Genomic DNA, 20,661 nt, shown 5'->3' with positions numbered 1-20,661 from the left:
TCAAAACCAGCCATTATTCTAAAACCCAGAGAAAATGACTTATCCAGTGTTAACATTTTGCATTTTTAAATGCATTTTCTCTTACATATAATTGAGCTAGTGTTGTATTTCTAGTTTATATCTTGATCGTAAGTATTTTATGTACTCTTTGAAGACATAATTTGAAAAGACTGCATAGATCATCTTGTATACATATGTTACTTAACCTTTCCTCAGAATCTTGACATGTTGGTGGCTTCCCTGCCCACCCAGATCCCCATTTTTAAATAGAAGTAATCATAAATTAGCCTCGTTTAGAATAGTCTGGGGCCTGAACCACTGAACCCTGGCCAGTTTGAAGCTCACAGTTTTTACTGTAACCAGGATGTAATTAGATCCAATCCACAAACCAGTTCACTCAGGGTTGGTTGACCATATTATGACTAATAATATGAGATCTTTGTAAGGGTTTGTCTTCTTCAGTATTAGAGGTTATTTCCTTAGACTAGAGTCTCATGAATGGAAATGCAGGGTCAGAGGATGACAAATATTTTCTATAGGGACTATACTGACTAAGATTTATGGCAACAATGTATGAGCCTGCCCTACTTTCTGTGGCCTCCATGTCCCCTCCCCCAGCTCTGGGTTGCTTCTCAGATCAGAAATATTGAGGAAGTTGTCAGGCGTGCCAAAACACCACAATAGAGTTAATCCTAATTAAAGTCATCGTTCTGGCCACTCCTTTTCACTCCTAGTCACTTCTCCCTCCTCCAGGGCCCTTCCTTCTACCTTTCATGGTCTTTTTCTCTCTCAGCTTTCTCTAACCCCCTCATGTAGCCTTCCTTCCTCTTATCCAGTCGGGGGAAATCACATAATTAAATTGTTCCATTAAGAGGTCAGTGACTTTATTTTTTAATTTAATTTTATTTTTATTTTTTGTCTTTTTGCCATTTCTTGGGCCGCTCCCATGGCATATGGAGGTTCCCAGGCTAGGGGTCTAATCAGAGCCGTAGCCACCGGCCTCGTGGCTAGAGCCACAGCAAGGTGGGATCTGAGCTGCATCTGCAACCTACACCACAGCTCACAGCAATGCCAGATCCTTAACCCACTGAGCAAGGCCAGGGAGGGAACCTGCAACCTCAAGGTTCCTAGTCGGATTTGTTAACCACTGATCCACGACGGAAACTCCAAGAAGTCAGTGACTTTAGCACCTAGAAGTGTGCTTCCCCAGTGGGGTATTTGCATGTTAATAAATGATTCCTGGAGCATTGTGGAACCCAAAGATCTGAACTTGATGGTGGAATTTGGGGTACTCTGATACACAGGGAAGAAGATATTTTGAGTCTGTGCCCTTCACATTATATAACAGCTGGTATCTAAAGTGCAAGACCTGGTCTATGGATGGGTTGACTCCAAGGCTAGTTTTTGAGAAGCCTTCATTTCCTCACTGCCAAAGCACTAATGGCTCAGAGCAGGAACACCTTTTCCTAAAAGTGTCTCTTGGAAAAACTGTTAAGGGGAGATTATTTACTAAATTGGATATAATAAAAGACTGGTCAGCAGCACATGCAGATTCTTTACATAAAATATAACTTTTATGATACAAGGCAGGGCTTCTTTTATGGCTTTTTAATCATCTAGTTGAAATTGCCAAAGGTGTGGGGAGCCTTTGCTTCTGTAGCCAGTGATGTGATGAAGTTTCATGTCCCTGCACAGGCAGATCCGGGTACTTCTGAGTGGAGCCAAGGCTCTGATTTCCTTGGCCTGAACTCTACATTGCAGAAGGTGGGTTTCTGGCTGGACTCTGTTTCTGCAGGGTCTTGGGTGCCCTTTGTGGCAAGGGATTGTACAGGTGCCTGTCTGTGGACTCAAACATTTTAACAGATTGAATAAAAGCCAAAGAAAGAGTTGAGCATGCTTGAGAGGAGAAGGAGTGACAGTATGAAACCATATGTGATGCCCTAGGTTTAGGGATGGACAAGGATGGGTACAGGTGCATTATTAGAGAGGACTTAGAAGATGAGGCTTACCTAGTTCAAAGGCTGAGATTTTTCTGAAACAAGGAAGAGAAGAAATGGAAAGCTTAGCCAATTGATAACCATCAATGGAGCTTTCCCAGCAGACTCTTGACCACAGCCAGGCGGGAAGGTAGTCTTGAAATGGTGGGGACCAGCCTTCCCTTCCTCCCTGAAAAAAGATGCTTCCTTACACACAGCCTTACCTGTTCCTTTCTAGCCTGATCCAACCCAAAGATGACCTCACTGGCCACTGTGGCATCTGGCCCCCGCACCCGGCTCTTTGCCTGCTTCCTCAGGCTGGGCACTCAACAGGTCAGTCCACTCCAGCTGCACACAGGGACCAACCTCGCAGCCAAGAACCACTATGAAGTGCTAGTGCTGGGCGGGGGCAGTGGTGGGATCACCATGGCCGCCCGCATGAAGAGGAGAGTGGGTGCAGAGAATGTGGCCATCGTTGAGCCCAGCGAGGTGAGTCTCCCCCCTTTTGAGAGAGAGAGTGTGTGTGAGGGTGTGGTTGTTTGTGTGGTGTATGTGCATGCACAGGTTAGGGGCTGGAGTGGGGATAACTGTCAGGCATAGGGTCACCATATTCTCAGGCTGTGCTTCTCTTTCTGGGCGTGAAAAGCAGGCTGTCCTAAGGACCTGGGAAAAGGTAGGGGGAGGGAGAGATTGGGGACAGATCTCTTGGCTTTGAATGTTCTTCTCTGTTTCAGTTTCTTAGGGCCACCATAACAAATTACCATAAATGGGTGGCTTAAAAACAATAGATAATTTATTCTCTCATGGTTCTGGAGCCTGGAAGTCCCCAAACAAGGTATGAGCAGGGTTGTTCTCCCTCTGAAGGGTGTGTAAGGGAGGATCAGGCTGTCCCATGCTTCTCTCCCAGCTTCTGGTGGTCGTGGGCAGTCCTTGGTGCTCCTTGGCTGGTCGTTCAGCACTCCCATCTCTGCCTCTGTCCTCACATGGCCTTCTTTTTCTAGTGTCTTCACGTGATCTTCTTAAAAGGACATTGCTTATTGGATTAGATGTTGAGACAAGCTAATGGATGGACATTAGAGAGTCAAGGACACTCTAATCCAAGTATGACCTCATCTTAACTTGATTACATCTGCAAAGACCCTAATTCCAAATAAGGTCATGTTCACAGGTCCAGGGTTGGGACATCAGCATAGAGAGACAATGCAACTCACGTCATCTTCCACTTTGAATCTCAGGTCCAGAGAAAACCTAGTGGCTTTCAGTACTTTCAGTACTTTCCTGTCCCTGTTCCAGTTTGGAGAAAAGATTATGAGTTGAAGGGCAGGAGACCTCTGAAAAGGTGTGAGTGGGTTTGATAAATTTGAGGACAAGATATTATAAAGGGATGACAAAGCAAGGAAGTTGGGATGTGTTTGTAAGGTGCTATCTCATGAAAATCTTTGTTCAAAAGCTTTAGAAAAATAGTCAAGATTTTTGGTGGTTTGCCTGATGTTACGTAGGGAACTGGGCAATGCACCAGTGAGAAGCTGTATCCTTGGGTGGGAAAAAGCAAAATGGATCTGGTGCTTGTTGGGTGGAGAGGGTAGGGCAAGAAAGGCCCATTCCTTTTTAAGACTAAACAAGGTTTCCCAGGGCTTTGTTGCAATCTCTGATTGATATGCTGTAATCTGAAGGGAGACTAGAGGGTGCTCTCTGTCACTTTCTAAAGTGACTTGAATTCAGGGACATTTTAAATGTTAATGGTCTAAGAACTGTATCAGGTGGCCTGTGGTGGCTTGTAGCTAACCCATTGGAAGGTCTTCCAGTGGGGCTATTCTCTGTAATGGGACAGACTCTTCTGAGGCACTGGACACAGTGATTGAGAAGGAGTCTATCCTGCCTCATGAGGAAGCGCAGGACAGGGGCTCTAGGGGGAGCTGCCAGTGGCTCAGGCGTTTGGCACTTTCCCTTCTGTGTCTGGTTTAGTGATTGCTGGCACTCATGCTTGTGTGCAGTCTAAACAAACACAAACCAGTTGGAGCTTGTTGTTTTCATTCTTTTTGCTGTTGTAAGAGGGACTTGAAATGATTGAGCTCTCCCCACTGGAGACCTCTGCCTGCCTCCTTTTTGATCACATGCATTCTGGCTGTAGGGAGATTGCAGAGCCATTCCTTATGTGCTCTTCACCCTCTGGGGGTGTCAGCAACTCTGCCCAGCCAGCGTGAGGCATTTTGGCAATATTGAGATCTCTTGGTCTCCTGATCTACTCCATGGATGAATTGGAATTCTCAGAGGCCATAAACCAATCTGACCTTTGGTCCCGAGTCTAGAACTTCCACAACTAACTGAGATCCAGAATGGACCATCCGAAGCAAGAGAACTGTAGAAAATAGGGGAAGTTTAGGTATTTTCTAGAGAATAGGGTAGAGGATCTGGTGCATCCTAGCTTTGGGTGTAAAACCCCTGAGAAAGGAGAAGAGGGGCTCCTCAGGCTGAGAAGGGATTCTGTAGCCCTCCCCATGGGCCTGGAAACACAGTTAGAAGTTAATGAAGTTTTTTGAGCATCCCAAAGTGGCTATAAACTTTTCAGGCTCACCTCAAAAGGTTTATTTTTCATTGAGGTATAATTGACATAACATTATGTTAGTTTAAGGTGTAGAACATAACGATTCGATACTTGTATACCTTGCAAAATGATCACTACGATAATCCAGTTAGCATCCATCGCCATACACAGTTATAAAACATTTTTTTTCTTTGATGAGAACATTCAGAGTCCACTTTCCTAGCTACTTTCAAATATGCAATACAATATTATTAGTTGTCATCACTATGCTGTATATTACTTCCCCAGGGACTTATTCATTCTATAACTGGAACGTTTTTGACCTTCTTCATCCATTTCACCAACCCCCTCACCCCTCCTCTCAGGCAACTACCAATCTCTTCCCTATATCTGATCTCCCAAATTTCTGAGGAACTGTATTTAGGCTTCTGGGCTTATTTTTTCTTTATATTTGTGCACATAAATGTGTGTATATATGCACATATATGTAACATGTGCATATTAAATACCAAATCAACTTTCATCAATAAATAATACAATAATCACTAAAGATAGTTTATGGCTTTCTTTTTTTTTTGCTGATATTGTCACAAAGTCCTTTTGCAGGTAACTGCCCTTCAGAGCTTAACATGGTAGGAGACACCAGTGGACCTGGGGAGGGGGTGCAGGGGAATGAACCTTCTTGAGACTTTTCTATGTGATGATCCATGGTTCAGGAAGGAGTAAGCTAGAGAGTCTAGCTCAGATACCTTTATGACCCTTCGATCAGCCTCATTTTGAAATGATTCTCTAAATACTTTGTTTCTTAGAGACATTTCTACCAGCCCATCTGGACCCTGGTGGGTGCTGGTATCAAGCAGTTGTCCTCATCTGGCCGACCCACAGCGAGTGTGATTCCATCTGGTGTAGAATGGATCAAAGCTAGAGTGGTTGATCTGAACCCAGACAAGAACTGCATCCACACAGACAATGGCAAGGAGGTAACCATTGGGGTCCTTTGGCTTTTGTTAATCTGAGGGCTTGTATTGAGTGCACAGCCATGATCATACTAAACAGCCTCATGGTGAGAAGGTGGTGTATATGTGCCTGGGCTGAAAACCACATGAGATATGGGAGGGGGTGTGGGGATAGGTGGAAGGACTGGGAGATGTTGAATCAATGAACAGAGAAGTATTTGTTGAATACCACTCTGCCCTATTACTTGGTACAGTATCTTGCACCTGAATTTTTATTGAACAAATACACTGCTCTATGTTAAAGTACCAGGCACCTCCCTCCTTTTCCCTTTGAGGCAGCCAGCTTCTCCACCTGACAGCTGGCCCCCCAGAAGGGGATGTTGGAAAGTATCCATCCCAGTCACACTAGGGGGCGCTCTTCTGTAAGGGAACCATGTGATTGCAATTGGTGTTAGGTGGGTGGGGGGGGGGGAGAGGTTAAGAATTGCTGCTACTGCAGCTTGAGGCTCAGGATTACTCAGTGACATTTAGAAGTTTCCTCCCATCGCCACTACCCAGGGATCAAAACTTTTCAGCAGCTGCAGCCTCCGTGTTTGATGGAAGGGATGAGGGCAGGATGGTGAGAACACAGGCTCAGAAGCCATCAGCAGCCTTATGTTCTGATGCTGTGCTGAGCCCAGGGCAGCCATCAGACTGCACCCAGCCTGTTCCAGGCTCCGTGGTTCTTGGTCCTCATATACTTATATATACACATATGTATAGATGTTACTGGCCTTAATACTCTACCTGTCTCCCTCCAAATTGGGCACACTAGCGTTTTCATGGAACTGTGTAATCGAGAGTTGGTGTGAATCTGAAAGGTTTTCAGATCCAACCCTTTGCTGTAAGCAGGGACCATTGGTTGCAGGCATTCTCAGCCTTTCCTTCTTAGGTCATGGATCTTTCTGAGCATGGATATTAGCTCACTCTAGAAAAATGCGCATATGTCAGATTTTACATTTAATTTCAAGGAGTTCAGAGATTCTTTGTAGCCTTAACCTTTGATCAAGATTACCTGCCTACCTTCTGGTGGGCCTTGCTTCCTTTTTTCCTTTCTTCCTTTTTTCCCATCTTTCTTCCCTCCCTTCCTCAATATTTATTAAACATCTTCCATAAACTAGGTACAGTTTTAGAGATACACGAGTGAACAAAAACAGACTGAAAATCCTTATTGTCCTGGATTTTATATTCTAGTGGAGGGGAACAGACAATAAACAATAGACATAATAAGTAGGTTATGTGGTGTGTTAGGTGATGGATATTTAAGGAAATAGAGCTGAGTTACTGGGATTGGGGCACACAGGGGTAGGGTGTTGAATTTAAAATTGGCTGGGGGGAGTTCCCATTGTGGTGCAGCAGAAATGAATCTGACTAGTATCCATGAGGATGCGGATCGATCCCTGGCCTCACTCAGACGGTCAGGAATCTGGCGTTGCCGTGAGCTGTGTTATAGGTTGGAGACACGGCTTGGATCCCACGTTGTGGTGTAGGCTGGCAGCTATAGCTCCGATTTGACCCTTAACCTGGGAACCTCCATATGCCACATGTGCGGCCCTAAAAAGACAATCAATTGATCAATCAATCAATCAATAAAATAGGTTAGTATTTATACATCCCAGGGCCAAGGACTTCTTTGACAAGTTATCCTTCCCTTGTTTTAGAAAGACAGGTGGTAGGAAAGTTCTGCCTTTCATGAGTCTGAGTCCACATTCCTGTAACCTCTCTTTTGTTCTCTCTTTGGCCTCCAGGGATATTACTGGCTTTAATACCTTTCCTGTTCCTTAGTCTTCCTAGACTATGGGAAGGAAGGTCTTCTCTCTTTTCTGTGGAGAAACCCTTGACTATTGGAACATGGCTCTTAGAGTCTGTGTCCATCTTCTCAGGTGGACTCATCCTGCTGTCCCCACTTTCTTCATATTTCATGGTCTCCAGTCCCCTTACTACCCCCTTTACCCTGCTTTAGACATCCTCTGGCTTTTTAGTGTCCCCATGACCCATGGCCCCAAGGGGTGACTGGAAGAGTAGCTAGGGCCATAGAACAGCCCAGAATTGAGTGGGACCATCTGCTCCTATGCCTGGATATAGTCCAGGTTAGCATTTGCCAAATGGCAGTTCCCACAGTGCTGATTTGTGTTGGGCAGGTGGTCAGTTCGAACTACTGGGGTCTTTTTTTCACAGGGTCTTTTGATCCACTGTCAAATCAGGCATACCCCATCCTAAAATATATAACATATGTACTTATTTATTTACATTAAATTTAAAAATTTATATATTATTTTTCCCCATTGACAGACTTCCTTATTTTCCCCAGCATCTCCAGGATAGCAGACTGCATTAAACACAAGATTGTTCTCCATTTACAAGGTTGAGCTTTGAGGCTCATCTCCCTTGCCATCTGCTGCCAGCTCTTGGGGCTAGCAAACTTATATCTTATACTATACATCACCCCTTTGGTATAGCAGTGCCTGCTCCTAGTCAGACCCATTTGCATGGCAGGACTAGCTCAGAGTCCTCTGTGACTGGGTTTGTATGTATCTTGAGGAATATAAACTTGTCTCATCTCTTGAGACACTCTCATCGCTTCTGAGCCCTGCTTATACATCTAAGGCCTGGACCCTTGGAAGAGTTGTAGTGTGTTGTTTTAGGTTCGAGGAAGAAGTTGGTACAAACCGGTGAGGCTTTTGTCCAAGATTTTTAAGCAAAAGTATTCCACAGCTGGATTTCAGAAATCCACATACTGTGTTTCATCCTGTTGGTTTTTGTTCACCTTCCCACCTTGCCTGGATCTTTTGGATTTGTGATTCTGTCATCCAGGCAGCAATTTTTCCTTGCCAATATCCATGATGGTTTCATCAGTTCAAGGTTTTAATTCTTTAACATGTCCCTAGAGAACTTTTTTCTAGCTTATATCAATCATTCTTCTTTTGAAAATGTAAAAAAATCCTACCAGGAGTTCCTGTTGTGGCTTATTGAGTTAAGAACCCAACTAGTATCCATGAGGATGTGGGTTTGATCCCTGGCCCCGCTTAGTGGGTTAAAGATCCGGAGGTGCCATGAGTTGTGGTGTAACAGACACAGCTTGGATTCTTCATTGCTCTGGCTGTGATGTAGCCTGGCAGCTGCAACTCTTATTTGACCCTTAGAGTGGGAACTTGCATATGTCCAGGGTGCAGCCATAAAAAGACAACAAAACAAAACAAGACAAAAACTTACTGAACTGTTTTATTTGTTGTTTACACTTTCCTATCCTGTTCATAATGTGCAAGACTGGGTCAAGGGACTGCTGAAATCCAGACTCACTGTGTCTCTGACTCTCTCCTGTCCCAAGGGTCTGTCTGTTTGGAATGTGTCCTAGAGGCCTTGGGTAGACTGGCCCTTGCTCCTTCTCCAGACCTAACCTGGTTCTGATCTCTTCTTGTTCTGTTCCAACACAGGGTCTCTAGTTTCCTCGAATACTGAGGCCTCCATTCCCTGCAGGACATTTGCACATGCTGCTTCCATCTTGTCCCCTAGCTAACTCCTCATCTTTAGCTTAGAGATGACCTCAGATGACCTGTGGTAGGTCAAGTCTTCCAGGTCCTACCAGACTAGGAAGCTTCCCCCTTGCCATGCCATCACCACATTCTGTGGTTTGGTAATTATTTGTGTGATTTTTCTGGTAATGCCTGTCTTGCTCACTAGACTGAGTTCCTAGAAGGTAGAAACTGGGTCTTTCTTGTTCAGTGTTGTATTTCCAGGACCTTTTACAATATCTGTCACGTAGAAAGTGTTTAGTAAATCTTCGTGATCAAGTTGTATCTCAGTTTCTTCATTTGTAAAATGGTACTAATAATAATACCTACTTCATTGAGTTGTGAGGATTAAATGAATTAAGACTTGTAAAACATTCAGAACAGTGCCCTGTACAGAGTGAATGCTCAAGAAATGTTGTTGTTGTTATTATTATTATTACTGGTATTTTAATGTTCCTTTTTTTTTGTCTTTTTGCCATTTCTTGGGCTGCTCCCACGGCATATGGAGGTTCTCAGGCTAGGGGCCTAATTGGAGCTGTAGCTGCCAGCCTACGCCAGAGCCACAGCAACGAGGGATCCAAGCCATATCTGTGACCTACACCACAGCTCATGGCAATGCCGGATCGTTAACCCACTGAGCAAGGCCAGGGATCGAACCCGCAACCTCATGGTTCTTAGTCAGATTTGTCAACCACTGCGCCACTATGGGAACTCCTATTTTAATGTTCTTTTAAAAGACTCTTTGGCTGACGTGTGCAGCAGCTTGATGTGGGACCTTAGTTCCCAGCCCAGGGATTGAAAGGCCAAAGCACTGAGTCCTAACCACTAGGCAACTGGGAAAATCCCACTTATTATTTTTTAAAGACCACATGAGAAGTTCCCATCGTGGCTCAGTGGTTAACAAATCTGACTAGGAACCATGAGGTTGCAGGTTTGATCCCTGGCCTAGCTCAGTGGGTTAGGGATCTGGCATTGCCGTGAGCTGTGGTGTAGGTTGCAGACTTGGCTCGGATCCTGTGTTGCTGTAGCTCTGGTGTCGGCCAGCGACTACAGCTCCAATTAGACCCCTAGCCTGGGGACCTCCATATGCCATGGGAGCGGCCCTAGAAAAGGCAAAAAGACCAAAAAAAAAAAAAAAAAAAAAAAAAGACTACATGAGAAAAAGGAAAAGAAGGTATATAATGAGTTTCTACTCTGTGCCCAAAGAGTTCTTTCTTGATTGCTGACGATGGAAAGCAGGTTTGCAATCTGTGAACACATGCTGATGCTCTTTTGTTCTAAATTATTGAGACATTTATTTAGTATATGAGTCTGGAATTTTGAAATGGATGAACATCCTATTTTCATAAATTGTTAGTGTCAGAATTTATTTCCCCCACTCCCTGCATAAAATTAGAACACTTGCCCATTTTTAAGCTTTCTGGCAAGGTCTGTACTCGCCTCTGAAATTGCTCAAAAGGTTTTTTTTTGTTTTTGTTTTGGCTGCACCTGTGGCATATGGAAATTCCTGGGCCAGGCATAGAACCCATGTCACAGTATTAACCAGAGCCAGCAGTGACAGGACTGGATCCTTAACCCACCGAGCCACCAGGGAACTCCTCAAAAGTTTTGTTTGCAAGACTTTGCAATTCCTTAGAGTTGAGATCATCTGGCCTGGAAGCTTGAACTCATTTAAAAGGCTTGAAACTTTATGTTTTTTGCTATGTTAGGGTTTATTCTCTCTTATTTCCCCCCCCCCCTAATTTTAAGCTTGTCTGTTACTAGTCCTTAAAAGTAATCAGTGTTAGGAATTCCTGCTGTGGTGCAGTGGGTTGAGGATGGAGCGTCATATCTGCGGCTGTTTGAGTCACTACTGGAGCACAGGTTCAATCCCTGGTTCAGGAATTTCATATGCAATGGCTGTGATCTCCGCCCCCCCCGCCCCAAAATCACTGTTATTCTCTAATAGAACCATGAAGCTGTGCTTATGCCAAAGCCTTTTTTTTTTTTTTTTAAGGTGACACCTGCAGCTTATGGAGGTCCCCAGGCTAGGGGTTGAATCAGAGCTGAAGTTGCCGGCCTACGCCGCAGCTGCAGCAACAGGGGATCTGAGCCATATCTGCAACCTACACCACAGCTTGAGGCAATGCCAGACCTTAGCTGGCTGAGCAAGGACAGGGATTGTACCCATATCCTCACAGAGAAAACGTGAAGGTCTTAACCTGCTGATCCACAATGGGAACTCCCCCAAAGCTTTTCTTGTTTAGAGTTGATGTGTTTTCCCTTATGTCATCACCCCCAGGCCTCGTGCTATCTCTGACCTCACACTCTAAAGACAGCCCTGTTCACATAGCCATTTAAAGGGCCCAGTACACTTTCCTACAGAACAAGGAATTTTAGTACACCCAGTTTCCATGGGCAGGCAAATCATACAGATGAAGCTGTATATATTATGTATCCACTTTGATAAAAAAATGATATTTTTCACAAGCAACTGAAATCAGTCTTCCACCCATCCCTTCATCCAACCACACAAGCAACTGAAATCAATCTTCCACCCATCCCTTCATCCAGCATTCCTGGCTTCCTCACTTTAATTTAGTGACTGCTAGATTCTAGGACTATGAGGAATAAGACATAACCTTTATCATCTAGGAGTTTTCAGTGTAGTGGGGGAGGATGGGGCTTCTGTATAACATGACAAGGGCTATAAAGCATTATGGACTCTGTGCTAAGGGAGCTCTTAGGAGGGGCCAGCAGGGAGGGGGACTGAGTCATGAGAAGGCTGAATTGGGGTGACCTGGAGCTGAGTCTCCTGGATCCCAGGGCAGGACCTCTTTAGAGACTTTCTCTGCAGTCCAAGCCGAGCACTCTTAGGTCTTGGAGTCACCTTTCTCCCACTGTGGCCTGCCCAGCTCCCTGCCCTGCTTCTCTGTTTGGTACAAGACTGTGGCAGCACTGCCTTGGCTCCATTCTGGCCTCCTGACATTCACTGCAGTCACTCTCCAGTTTTCTAGGCAAGTCCTTTGATCTTATATCCTTCTTGCTTACCCTTTTGTGCTTCATCATGTCTTTCTCCTGGTCTTAAAACCGACATTTCCACCATGATAAAAATGGATATTTTTTGGAATTCTCTTGTGGCTCAGCAGGTTAAGGATCTGGCGTTGTCACTTCAGTGGCTTATGTTGCTGCTGTGGTGTGGGTTCAGTCCCTGGCCTGGGAATTTCTGCATGCTTTGGGTATGGCAAAAAAAAAAAAAAAAAAAAAAAAAAAAAAAAAAAAAAAAGAAAGAAAAAAATGGATACTTTTGCCTTCAGCATGAAAAATCACAACGTCTATATTTAAAGAAGAGCTTTATATTCCAAACAGATCAATAAATAAGATCAGGTAGGTTATATCACACACGTCCTTGTCAGTGACCCTTGAAAAAGCAGTTTCTCAGTTACGATATTGTTCCAATTCATGTGACAGGTCAGATTTGCTTGGGATTCACATGTTACCACATTGATTTTAAAGAAAGTTGGTTGTGGAGTTCCCATTGTGGCTCAGCAGGTTAAGAACCCGACTGGTATCCATGAGGATGTGTGTTGGATCCCTGGCCTTGCTTAGTGGGTTAAGGACCTGGCGCTGTTATCCTGAGCTGTGGTGTAGGTCAAAAACACAGCTTGGAATTCATGTTGCTGTGGCTGTAGTGTAGGCTGGCAGCTACAGCTCTGATTCAACCCCTAACCTGGGAACTTCCGTATGCTGCAGGGGTGGCCCTTAAAAGGAAAAAAAAAAATAATAAATTTTTTTTCTCATGAGAATGGCTTTGTCTTTTTTTAAAAAAATTTATTACAGTTGATTTACAGCGTTGTCAATTTCTGCTGTACAGCAAAGTGATCCAGTCATACACACACACATTCTTTTTCTCACATTATCCTCCACCGTGTTCCATCACAAGTGATTAGATATAGTTCTCTGTGCTATACAGCAGGATCTCATTGCTTAGCCACTCCAAATGCAATAGTGTGCATTTACTAACCCCAAACTCCCAGTCCATCCTACTCACTCCCCCTCCACTTTGGAAACCACAGGTCTGTTCTCCAAGTCAATGAGTTTGTTTCTTTTCTGTAGATAGGTTCATTCGTGCTGTATATTAGATTTCAGATATAAGTGATATCACATGGTATTTTTCTCTTTCTGACTTCATTTAGTATGAGTCTCTAGTTCCATCTGCGTTGCTGCAAATGGCATTATTTTGTTCTTTTTTTATGGCTGAGTAGTATTAAGAAGATATTTTAAGATTAGAAAGTCTTCCTCCCTGACCCTTTAACATAAAAAGTGTTAACACAAGCACTGTGCAAATAGCTTTGGCCTCTTTGCTGTCATTCTCCAGTTCTCCAGTGCATAAAACTGCAGTGGCCTCAAACTCCCAGAGACCAGGCAGGTTGTGCAGTCAATATTTGTGAAGCAGTAAGGGGTGAGTCAGCAGAGAATGGTGGGCCAGATGGCACCCTGGAGCGTGCATTCCTGCTCAGCTCCTGCATCCCTGCTCCATCACATTAAAAAATGGAAGCAGTGTTGGATACACACATCTGGGGTTGGAATTGGCCCTTGGGCTGCCACTTTTTGGGTCTTGGTCTAAAATGATGTTGTTTTGTGTTACAGATCTCCTACAGATACCTTATCATTGCCCTTGGAATCCAGCTGGACTATGAGAAGGTACTGTTTAAACCACTTCTGGGTTACACTGGCTTTCTTATGCTATGATCAAAACTTCATTATGTTGCCTTCTTTTCATTTTGGCAAGAAAGAGTACTAAGAAACCCTCTTCTAGTTTTACTTTTTAGCGGTCTCTTTATGGTTTTAAAAAAGTCTGAGATTCTGTCAGTGATCATGACATGTTCTAGCTTTAAGCTTTAATCAGAGTTCAGCATGTGTACAGCTGAATGGTAATTCTTACCAAACAGCAGACTTTTCCACACTTATGAAAAAAAAAACCCCATCTTTCTATGTAGGACTGAGTTGCCTTATTACAGATTAAATTTTCCTTTGAAAGTAATATTTAGATTATGAATTCTTAAGCAGACTCTCAGGGTAGAATACTAGCAGTTTGTTTATCATGCACTGGAAGGATATCTGAGTTTCCTTGCATAGAGGCTGCACTTTTTGATATGAAGTGACCGCTACAATATAAATGCTACCCTGGAAGTTCCTTAGACCTCCCTTTTCAGTGAGCTAGGGTGTCAGATGCCCTCTGAAAAATGTGAAATTCAAATGTAGTTTTCTAAAATATTATGAAGCAAGTTAGTAATTATGATTTACAGAAGCTCGTTGGGGACTGTGGATAAATAGTTGGAGGACGTAAAGCACAGTGATGACCATGTCACAAGTTTTAGGAATATGGTCTGGGCAAGAGCCTCATCTGGGTTGGATCAGCAGGGTCTTTGAAGTGTGTTTCCATGACATGTCCAGGGTAGGGGGTAGTGAGAATGATCTGGGACGTGCTCTGTGAAGGTTCAAAGAGACCGTGAACTGGTGTGAAGGTTTGATGAGTTTTGTGCTGTGGCTCTTGAGTCTCATATAACCACAAAGTATGGATGAGACTCTATGGAGGAAGGAGAGGTTACAGTTTCTGGGAGGTCCAGGCCTCTCAAAAAAGCCCCATTAGTGTTGACTTAGCAAAGAAAGCCCATCTCTAGGGTCCTGATGCTCCCACAGCCCCATGCAGTGCGTAGGGGACTGTTTGAAGAGACTGGTGCTGAAAATTCTTGGCATCCTCTTGCAGTCAACCAAGAAACAGTAATACTTAAAAGTAGCTCTTCGGAGTTCTTTTTGTGGCTCAGCAGGTTAAGAACCCGATGTTGTCTCCATGAGGATGTGAGCTCCAACCCTGGTGTTGATCAGTGGGGTAAGGATCCGACATTGCCGCAAGCTGTAGTGCAGGCCACAGATGCGGCTCGGATCTGGCATTGCTCTGGCTGTAGTGTAGGCCAGTAGCTGCAGCTCTGGTTTGAGCCTTAGCCTGGGAACCTCCATATGCCTGGAGTCCAGCACTAAAAAGAAAAAAAAAGTAGCTGTTACTATGGAGTCTTTACTAGGTGCCAGGGACCATGCTAGGAATCTAATATTGATTCCTCATAGCTACTTGTGAAGTAGGTATTTTTATTTCCTCTTAATAGATGAGGAAACTGAGAATGTGAGAAATGTAACCAGGGCCGCTGTGCTACTTAGCACTCTTCGCAGATGCTGGGAAACTACTCAGGGTAGTGTAAACAATGCAGGGGTTTCTTTGACGAAGATTCCAAGGTGTGTGGGTCTCTTGGGCAGGGTGTGGCTGGGCCACCAGAAGGGCTGGGTCTCTGATCTGGGTTCGGTTGAACCCCAGGCAGGCTCTCCCTGCCCAGTTGCTTCTGCCTCTTGTTCCCAGCAGCTCTGGTGTGGGGGAGGGTGTCTCTTCAGCTTGGTGCCCTGCTCACTAGCCTGCTCAGTGCAGTAGGACAGTCCACAGCTCCCAGTGCATGCAGCCTGTTCCTGTGCAGCCAGAGTGGGGGTCAGATCACATCTCTTTCTCTGACTCTGTTCTTTGTCCTTCAGGGCTCTCAGGGAGGCAGTGTGGACTCAGTGGGAATCATATAATGCCCTTCATGACCACACCTCCCTAATAGGAACTTGGTTACCACTTTATGGTACCTTTTCCCTTAACAACTGGTTCTTCAGACTAGAGAAAGATGAAGGCAGTAAGAGATCAGCTGTTTCTCTCTTGGATACTGAGTTTTGCTTTGGGAGCCAGCAAGGATGGAGCTCCTGGAGGAGGAGCCCTAGGGAGTGTTTAGGGCTTCAGTATCTAGTTCTATAAGATTCTAGGTGGGTCTCTCACCCTTGCTCTTCTTCAGTTCCCTTATCTCTGTCTAGGAGCCAATAATATTCCACTCCCTCCCTCAGAGAAGAATAGGGAATATTAGCATAGATGTGAAACTGCAGAAACCTTAGGATGCAAGGTGATTTTATAATAAGAAATGGTTATTATCATTGAGACTGCTAATAACTTAAACTGTAGCAGAAGACGTGGTCAGTAATCAAAGGAATAGTTGCTCTTAACATTGGCTATAATGGGAGTTCCTGTCGTGGCTCAGTGGTTAACGAATGTGATTAGCATCCATGAGGACGCAGGTTCGATCCCTGGCCTTGCTTAGTGGGTTAAGGATCTGGCGTTGCCCTGAGCTATGGTGTAGGTTGTAGACTCAGCCCAGATCCTATGTTGCTGTGGATGTGGCTGGCAGCTGTAGCCCCGATTTGACCCCCAGCCTGGGAACCTCCATATGCCGCCGGTGCAGCTGTAAAAAAAGACAAAAAGATAAAACACACACACACACACACACAAAACCAAAAAGACTCCATTGGCTGTATTGGAGGAGACCACAGGACTTTGTTTCCTTGAGGCCTGAGGACTAGGAGTCCAGCCACTCTGCGGGTGGGTGCCTATAGCCTGGAGAACAGCCTGGGAGGTTCTGAAGGGCCAGACCATCTTGATGACTTTTGTGATGATTCCCTGTTCATGCTTGAATCTCTTAACTCACCCTGTGCCATCTCATTGCACTGCATGAACTTTCTAATGTTTAAGACAAAGACCCAGTTAGTTTTCCTAGGAGGAAAATGCTAATACTCATGGAGCACTTATTGTGTAAATGTCATTTTTCTAATCATCTTCCGTGAATGTTCTCCTTTACTTCTGCCAACAATCCCATGAAGCAGTTACTTTTTTTTTTTTTAAAGGCCGCACCTGCAGCATATGGAGGTTCGCAGGCTAGGGGTCCCATTGGAGCTACAGCTGCTGGCCTACACCACGGCCACAGCAACTCGGGATTGAAGCCAAGTCTGCCACCTACACTGCAGCTCACAGCAATGCTGGATCCTTAACTCACTGAGCGAGGCCAGGGATTGAAGCTGCATCCTCATGGACGCTAATCAGATTCATTTCCACAGAGCCACTACGGGAACTCTGAAGTAATTACTTTTATCCCAACCTTACAGATGAAGACCTTAAGCTTATCAGTGTGTGGCAGAATTACCTGGAGGGCCTGTTAAAACAGATTTCTGGGCTTGCCTCTGTTTCTTACTTAATAGGTTTGGGGTGGGGCTTGAGAATTTGCATTTCTTTTTTTTTTAAAATTTATTTATTTATTTATTTATTTATAATTTTTTTATTTTCCCACTGTACAGCAAGGGGGTCAGGTTATCCTTACATGTATACATTACAATTACAGTTTTTCCCCCACCCTTTCTTCTGTTGCAACATGAGTATCTAGACATAGTTCTCAATGCTATTCAGCAGGATCTCCTTGTAAATCTATTCTAAGTTGTGTCTGATAAGCCCAAGCTCCCGATCCCTCCCACTCCCTCCCCCTCCCATCAGGCAGCCACAAGTCTCTTTTCCAAGTCCATGATTTTCTTTTCTGAGGAGGTGTTCATTTGTGCTGGATATTAGATTCCAGTTATAAGTGATATCATATGGTATTTGTCTTTGTCTTTCTGGCTCATTTCACTCAGTATGAGATTCTCTAGTTCCATCCATGTTGCTGCAAATGGCATTATGTCATTCTTTTTTATGGCTGAGTAGTATTCCATTGTGTATATATACCACCTCTTCCGAATCCAATCATCTGTCGATGGACATTTGGATTGTTTCCATGTCCTGGCTATTGTGAATAGTGCTGCAATGAACATGTGGGTGCACGTGTCTCTTTTAAGTAGAGTTTTGTCCGGATAGATGCCCAAGAGTGGGATTGTGGGGTCATATGGAAGTTCTATGTATAGATTTCTAAGGTATCCCCAAACTGTTCTCCATAGTGGCTGTACCAGTTTACATTCCCACCAAGAGTGCAGGAGGGTTCCCTTTTCTCCACAGCCCCTCCAGCACTTGTTATTTGTGGATTTATTAATGATGGCCATTCTGACTGGTGTGAGGTGGTATCTCATGGTAGTTTTGATTTGCATTTCTCTTATAATCAGCGATGTTGAGCATTTTTTCATGTGTTTGTTGGCCATCTGTATATCTTCTTTGGAGAAATGTCTATTCAGGTCTTTTGCCCATTTTTCCATTGATTGATTGGTTTTTTTGCTGTTGGGTTGTATAAGTTGCTTATATATTCTAGAGATTAAGCCCTTGTCCGTTGCATCATTTGAAACTATTTTCTCCCATTCTGTAAGTTGTCTTTTTGTTTTCTTTTTGGTTTCCTTTGCTGTGCGAAAGCTTTTCAGTTTGATGAGGTCCCATGGGTTTATTTTTGCTCTAATTTCTATTGCTTTGGGAGACTGCCCTGAGAAAATATTCATGATGTTGATGTCAGAGAGTGTTTTGCCTATGTTTTCTTCTAGGAGTTTGATGGTGTCCTGTCGTATATTTAAGTCTTTCAGCCATTTGGAGTTTATGTTTGTGCATGGTGTGAGGGTGTGTTCTAGTTTCGTTGCTTTGCATGCAGCTGTCCAGGTTTCCCAGCAATGCTTGCTGAATAGACTTTCCTTTTCCCATTTGATGTTCTTGCCTCCCTTGTCAAAGATTAATTGACCATAGGTGTCAGGGTTTATTTCCGGATTCTCTGTTCTGTTCCATTGGTCTGTCTGTCTGTTTTGATACCAGTACCACACTGTTTTGATGACTGTGGCTTTGTAGTATTTCTTGAAGTCTGGGAGAGTGATGCCTCCTGCTTGGTTTTTGTTTCTCAGGATTGCTTTGGCGATTCTGGGTCTTTTGTTGTTCCATATAAATGTTTGGATTGTTTGTTCTAGTTCTGTGAAAAATGCCATCTGTAATTTGATAGGGATTGCATTGAATCTGTAGATTGCTTTGGGTAGTATGGCCATTTTTACAATATTGATTTTCCCAATCCAGGAACATGGAATATCTTTCCATTTCTTTACATCTTCTTTGATTTCTTTGGTTAAAGTTTTATAGTTCTTGGCATATAGGTCCTTTACCTCCTTGGTCAGGTGTATTCCGAGGTATTTGATTTTGTGAGGTGCAATTTTAAAAGGTATTGTATTTTTGTATTCCTTTTCTAATATTTCATTGCTGGAATACAGAAATGCAACTGACTTCTGAATGTTAATCTTATATCCTGCTACTTTGCTGAATTGATTAATCAGTTCAAGTAGTTTTGGGGTTGAGTCCTTAGGGTTTTGTATGTATAGTATCATGTCATCTGCATACAGTGACAGTTTGATCTCTTCTCTTCCTATATGGATGCCTTTTATTTCTTTTGTTTGTCTAATTGCTGTGGCTAGGACTTCCAAAACTATGTTGAAGAGCAGTGGTGAGAGTGGGCATCCTGTCTTGTTCCAGATTTGAGTGAGAAGGCTTTCAGTTTTTCCCCATTGAGTATTATATTTGCTGTGGGTTTATCATAAATGGCTTTGATTATATTCAGGAATGTTCCCTCTATACCCACTTTGGCGAGGGTCTTGATCATGAATGGATGTTGGACTTTGTCAAATGCTTTTTCTGCGTCTATTGGGATGATCATATGATTTTTGACTTTTTTTTTGTTAATGTGGTGTATGATGCTGATTGTTTTGCGTGTGTTGAACCATCCTTGTGAACCTGGGATGAACCCAACCTGGTCATGGTGTATAATTTTTTTGGTGTGTTGTTGGATTCGGTTGGCTAAGATTTTGTTGAGAATTTTTGCATCTATATTCATCAATGATATTGGGCGATAGTTTTCTTTTTTGGTGGTATCTCTGTCTGGTTTTGGAATGAGGGTGATGGTGGCATCGTAGAATGTCTTTGGGAGTATTCCTTCTTCTTCAACCTTTTGAAAGAGTTTAAGGAGGAATGGGCACCAATTCCTCTTTATATGTTTGATGGAATTCACCTGTGAAGCCATCTGGTCCTGGACTTTTATTTGTAGGGAGTGATTTTATGACCTCTTCAGTTTCATTTCTAGTGATCGTTCTGTTCAGTTGGTCTGTTTCTGCTTGATTCAGTTTTGGCAGGCTGTAAGATTCTAGAAAATTGTCCATTTCTTCCAGATTGTCAAACTTGTTGCCATATAGTTGTTCATAGTATTCTCTTATGGTTTTTTGTATTTCTGCTGTATCTGTTGTGATTTCTCCTTTTTCATTTATAATTTTGGTGATTTGGGTTCTTTCTCTCCTCTTTTTAGTGAGTCTGGCCAGGGGTTTGTCAATTTTGTTCACCTTTTCAAAGAACCAGCTCTTGGTTTTATTAATTTTCTCTATTGTTTTTTGAGTCTCTATTTTATTGATTTCTTCTTTGATCTTTATAATTTCCTTCCTTCTGCTGACTTTAGGTCTTTTTTGTTCTTCTTTTTCTAATTCGTTTAGGTGGAGGGTTAAGTTGTCAATTTGGGATCTTTCTTCTTTTTTGGGAAAGGCCTGTATTGCTATAAATGTCCCTCTGAGCACTGCTTTCGCAGCATCCCATAGATTTTGAGAGGTTGTGTCTTCATTATCATTTGTTTCAAGGTAGTTTTTAATTTCCTTTTTGATTTCCTTCTTGATTTCCTCATTGACCCATTGGTTTTTTAGTAGCATGTTGTTTAGTCTCCATGTAGTCAATTTTTTCTCTTTGCTTTTCCTATGGTTGATTTCTAATTTTATGGCATTGTGGTCAGAGAAGATACTTGAGATAATTTCTATGCTCCTAAATT

At 43.3% G+C, this 20,661-nt stretch overlaps 1 protein-coding gene across 12 annotated transcripts in view; it reads left to right on the top strand.

Annotated features, from left to right (window-relative positions):
• Nucleotides 1-20,661, top strand: part of SQOR (sulfide quinone oxidoreductase) — a 377,873-nt gene that overhangs the window by 339,509 nt on the left and 17,703 nt on the right. For 5 of the 12 annotated variants that reach the window (NM_001244238.1, XM_085024292.1, XM_021092145.2 and 2 more), the window contains 4 exon segments: nt 1,696-1,764; nt 2,215-2,465; nt 5,331-5,501; nt 13,658-13,711. In NM_001244238.1, coding sequence (NP_001231167.1) covers nt 2,232-2,465; nt 5,331-5,501; nt 13,658-13,711 — 459 coding nt within the window. In that variant the 5' untranslated portion in view covers nt 1,696-1,764; nt 2,215-2,231. 12 annotated transcript variants of the gene reach the window in all.

The sequence above is a fragment of the Sus scrofa genome, chromosome 1, assembly GCF_054392235.1.
Source record: "Sus scrofa isolate SSC_HxYL_T2T_F1_AM1 chromosome 1, Sscrofa_HxYL_maternal_Yorkshire_Landrace_v2.0, whole genome shotgun sequence".
In the NCBI taxonomy this organism is placed as follows: Eukaryota; Metazoa; Chordata; class Mammalia; order Artiodactyla; family Suidae; genus Sus; species Sus scrofa.
This window is presented reverse-complemented; position numbering and strand designations above follow the sequence as displayed.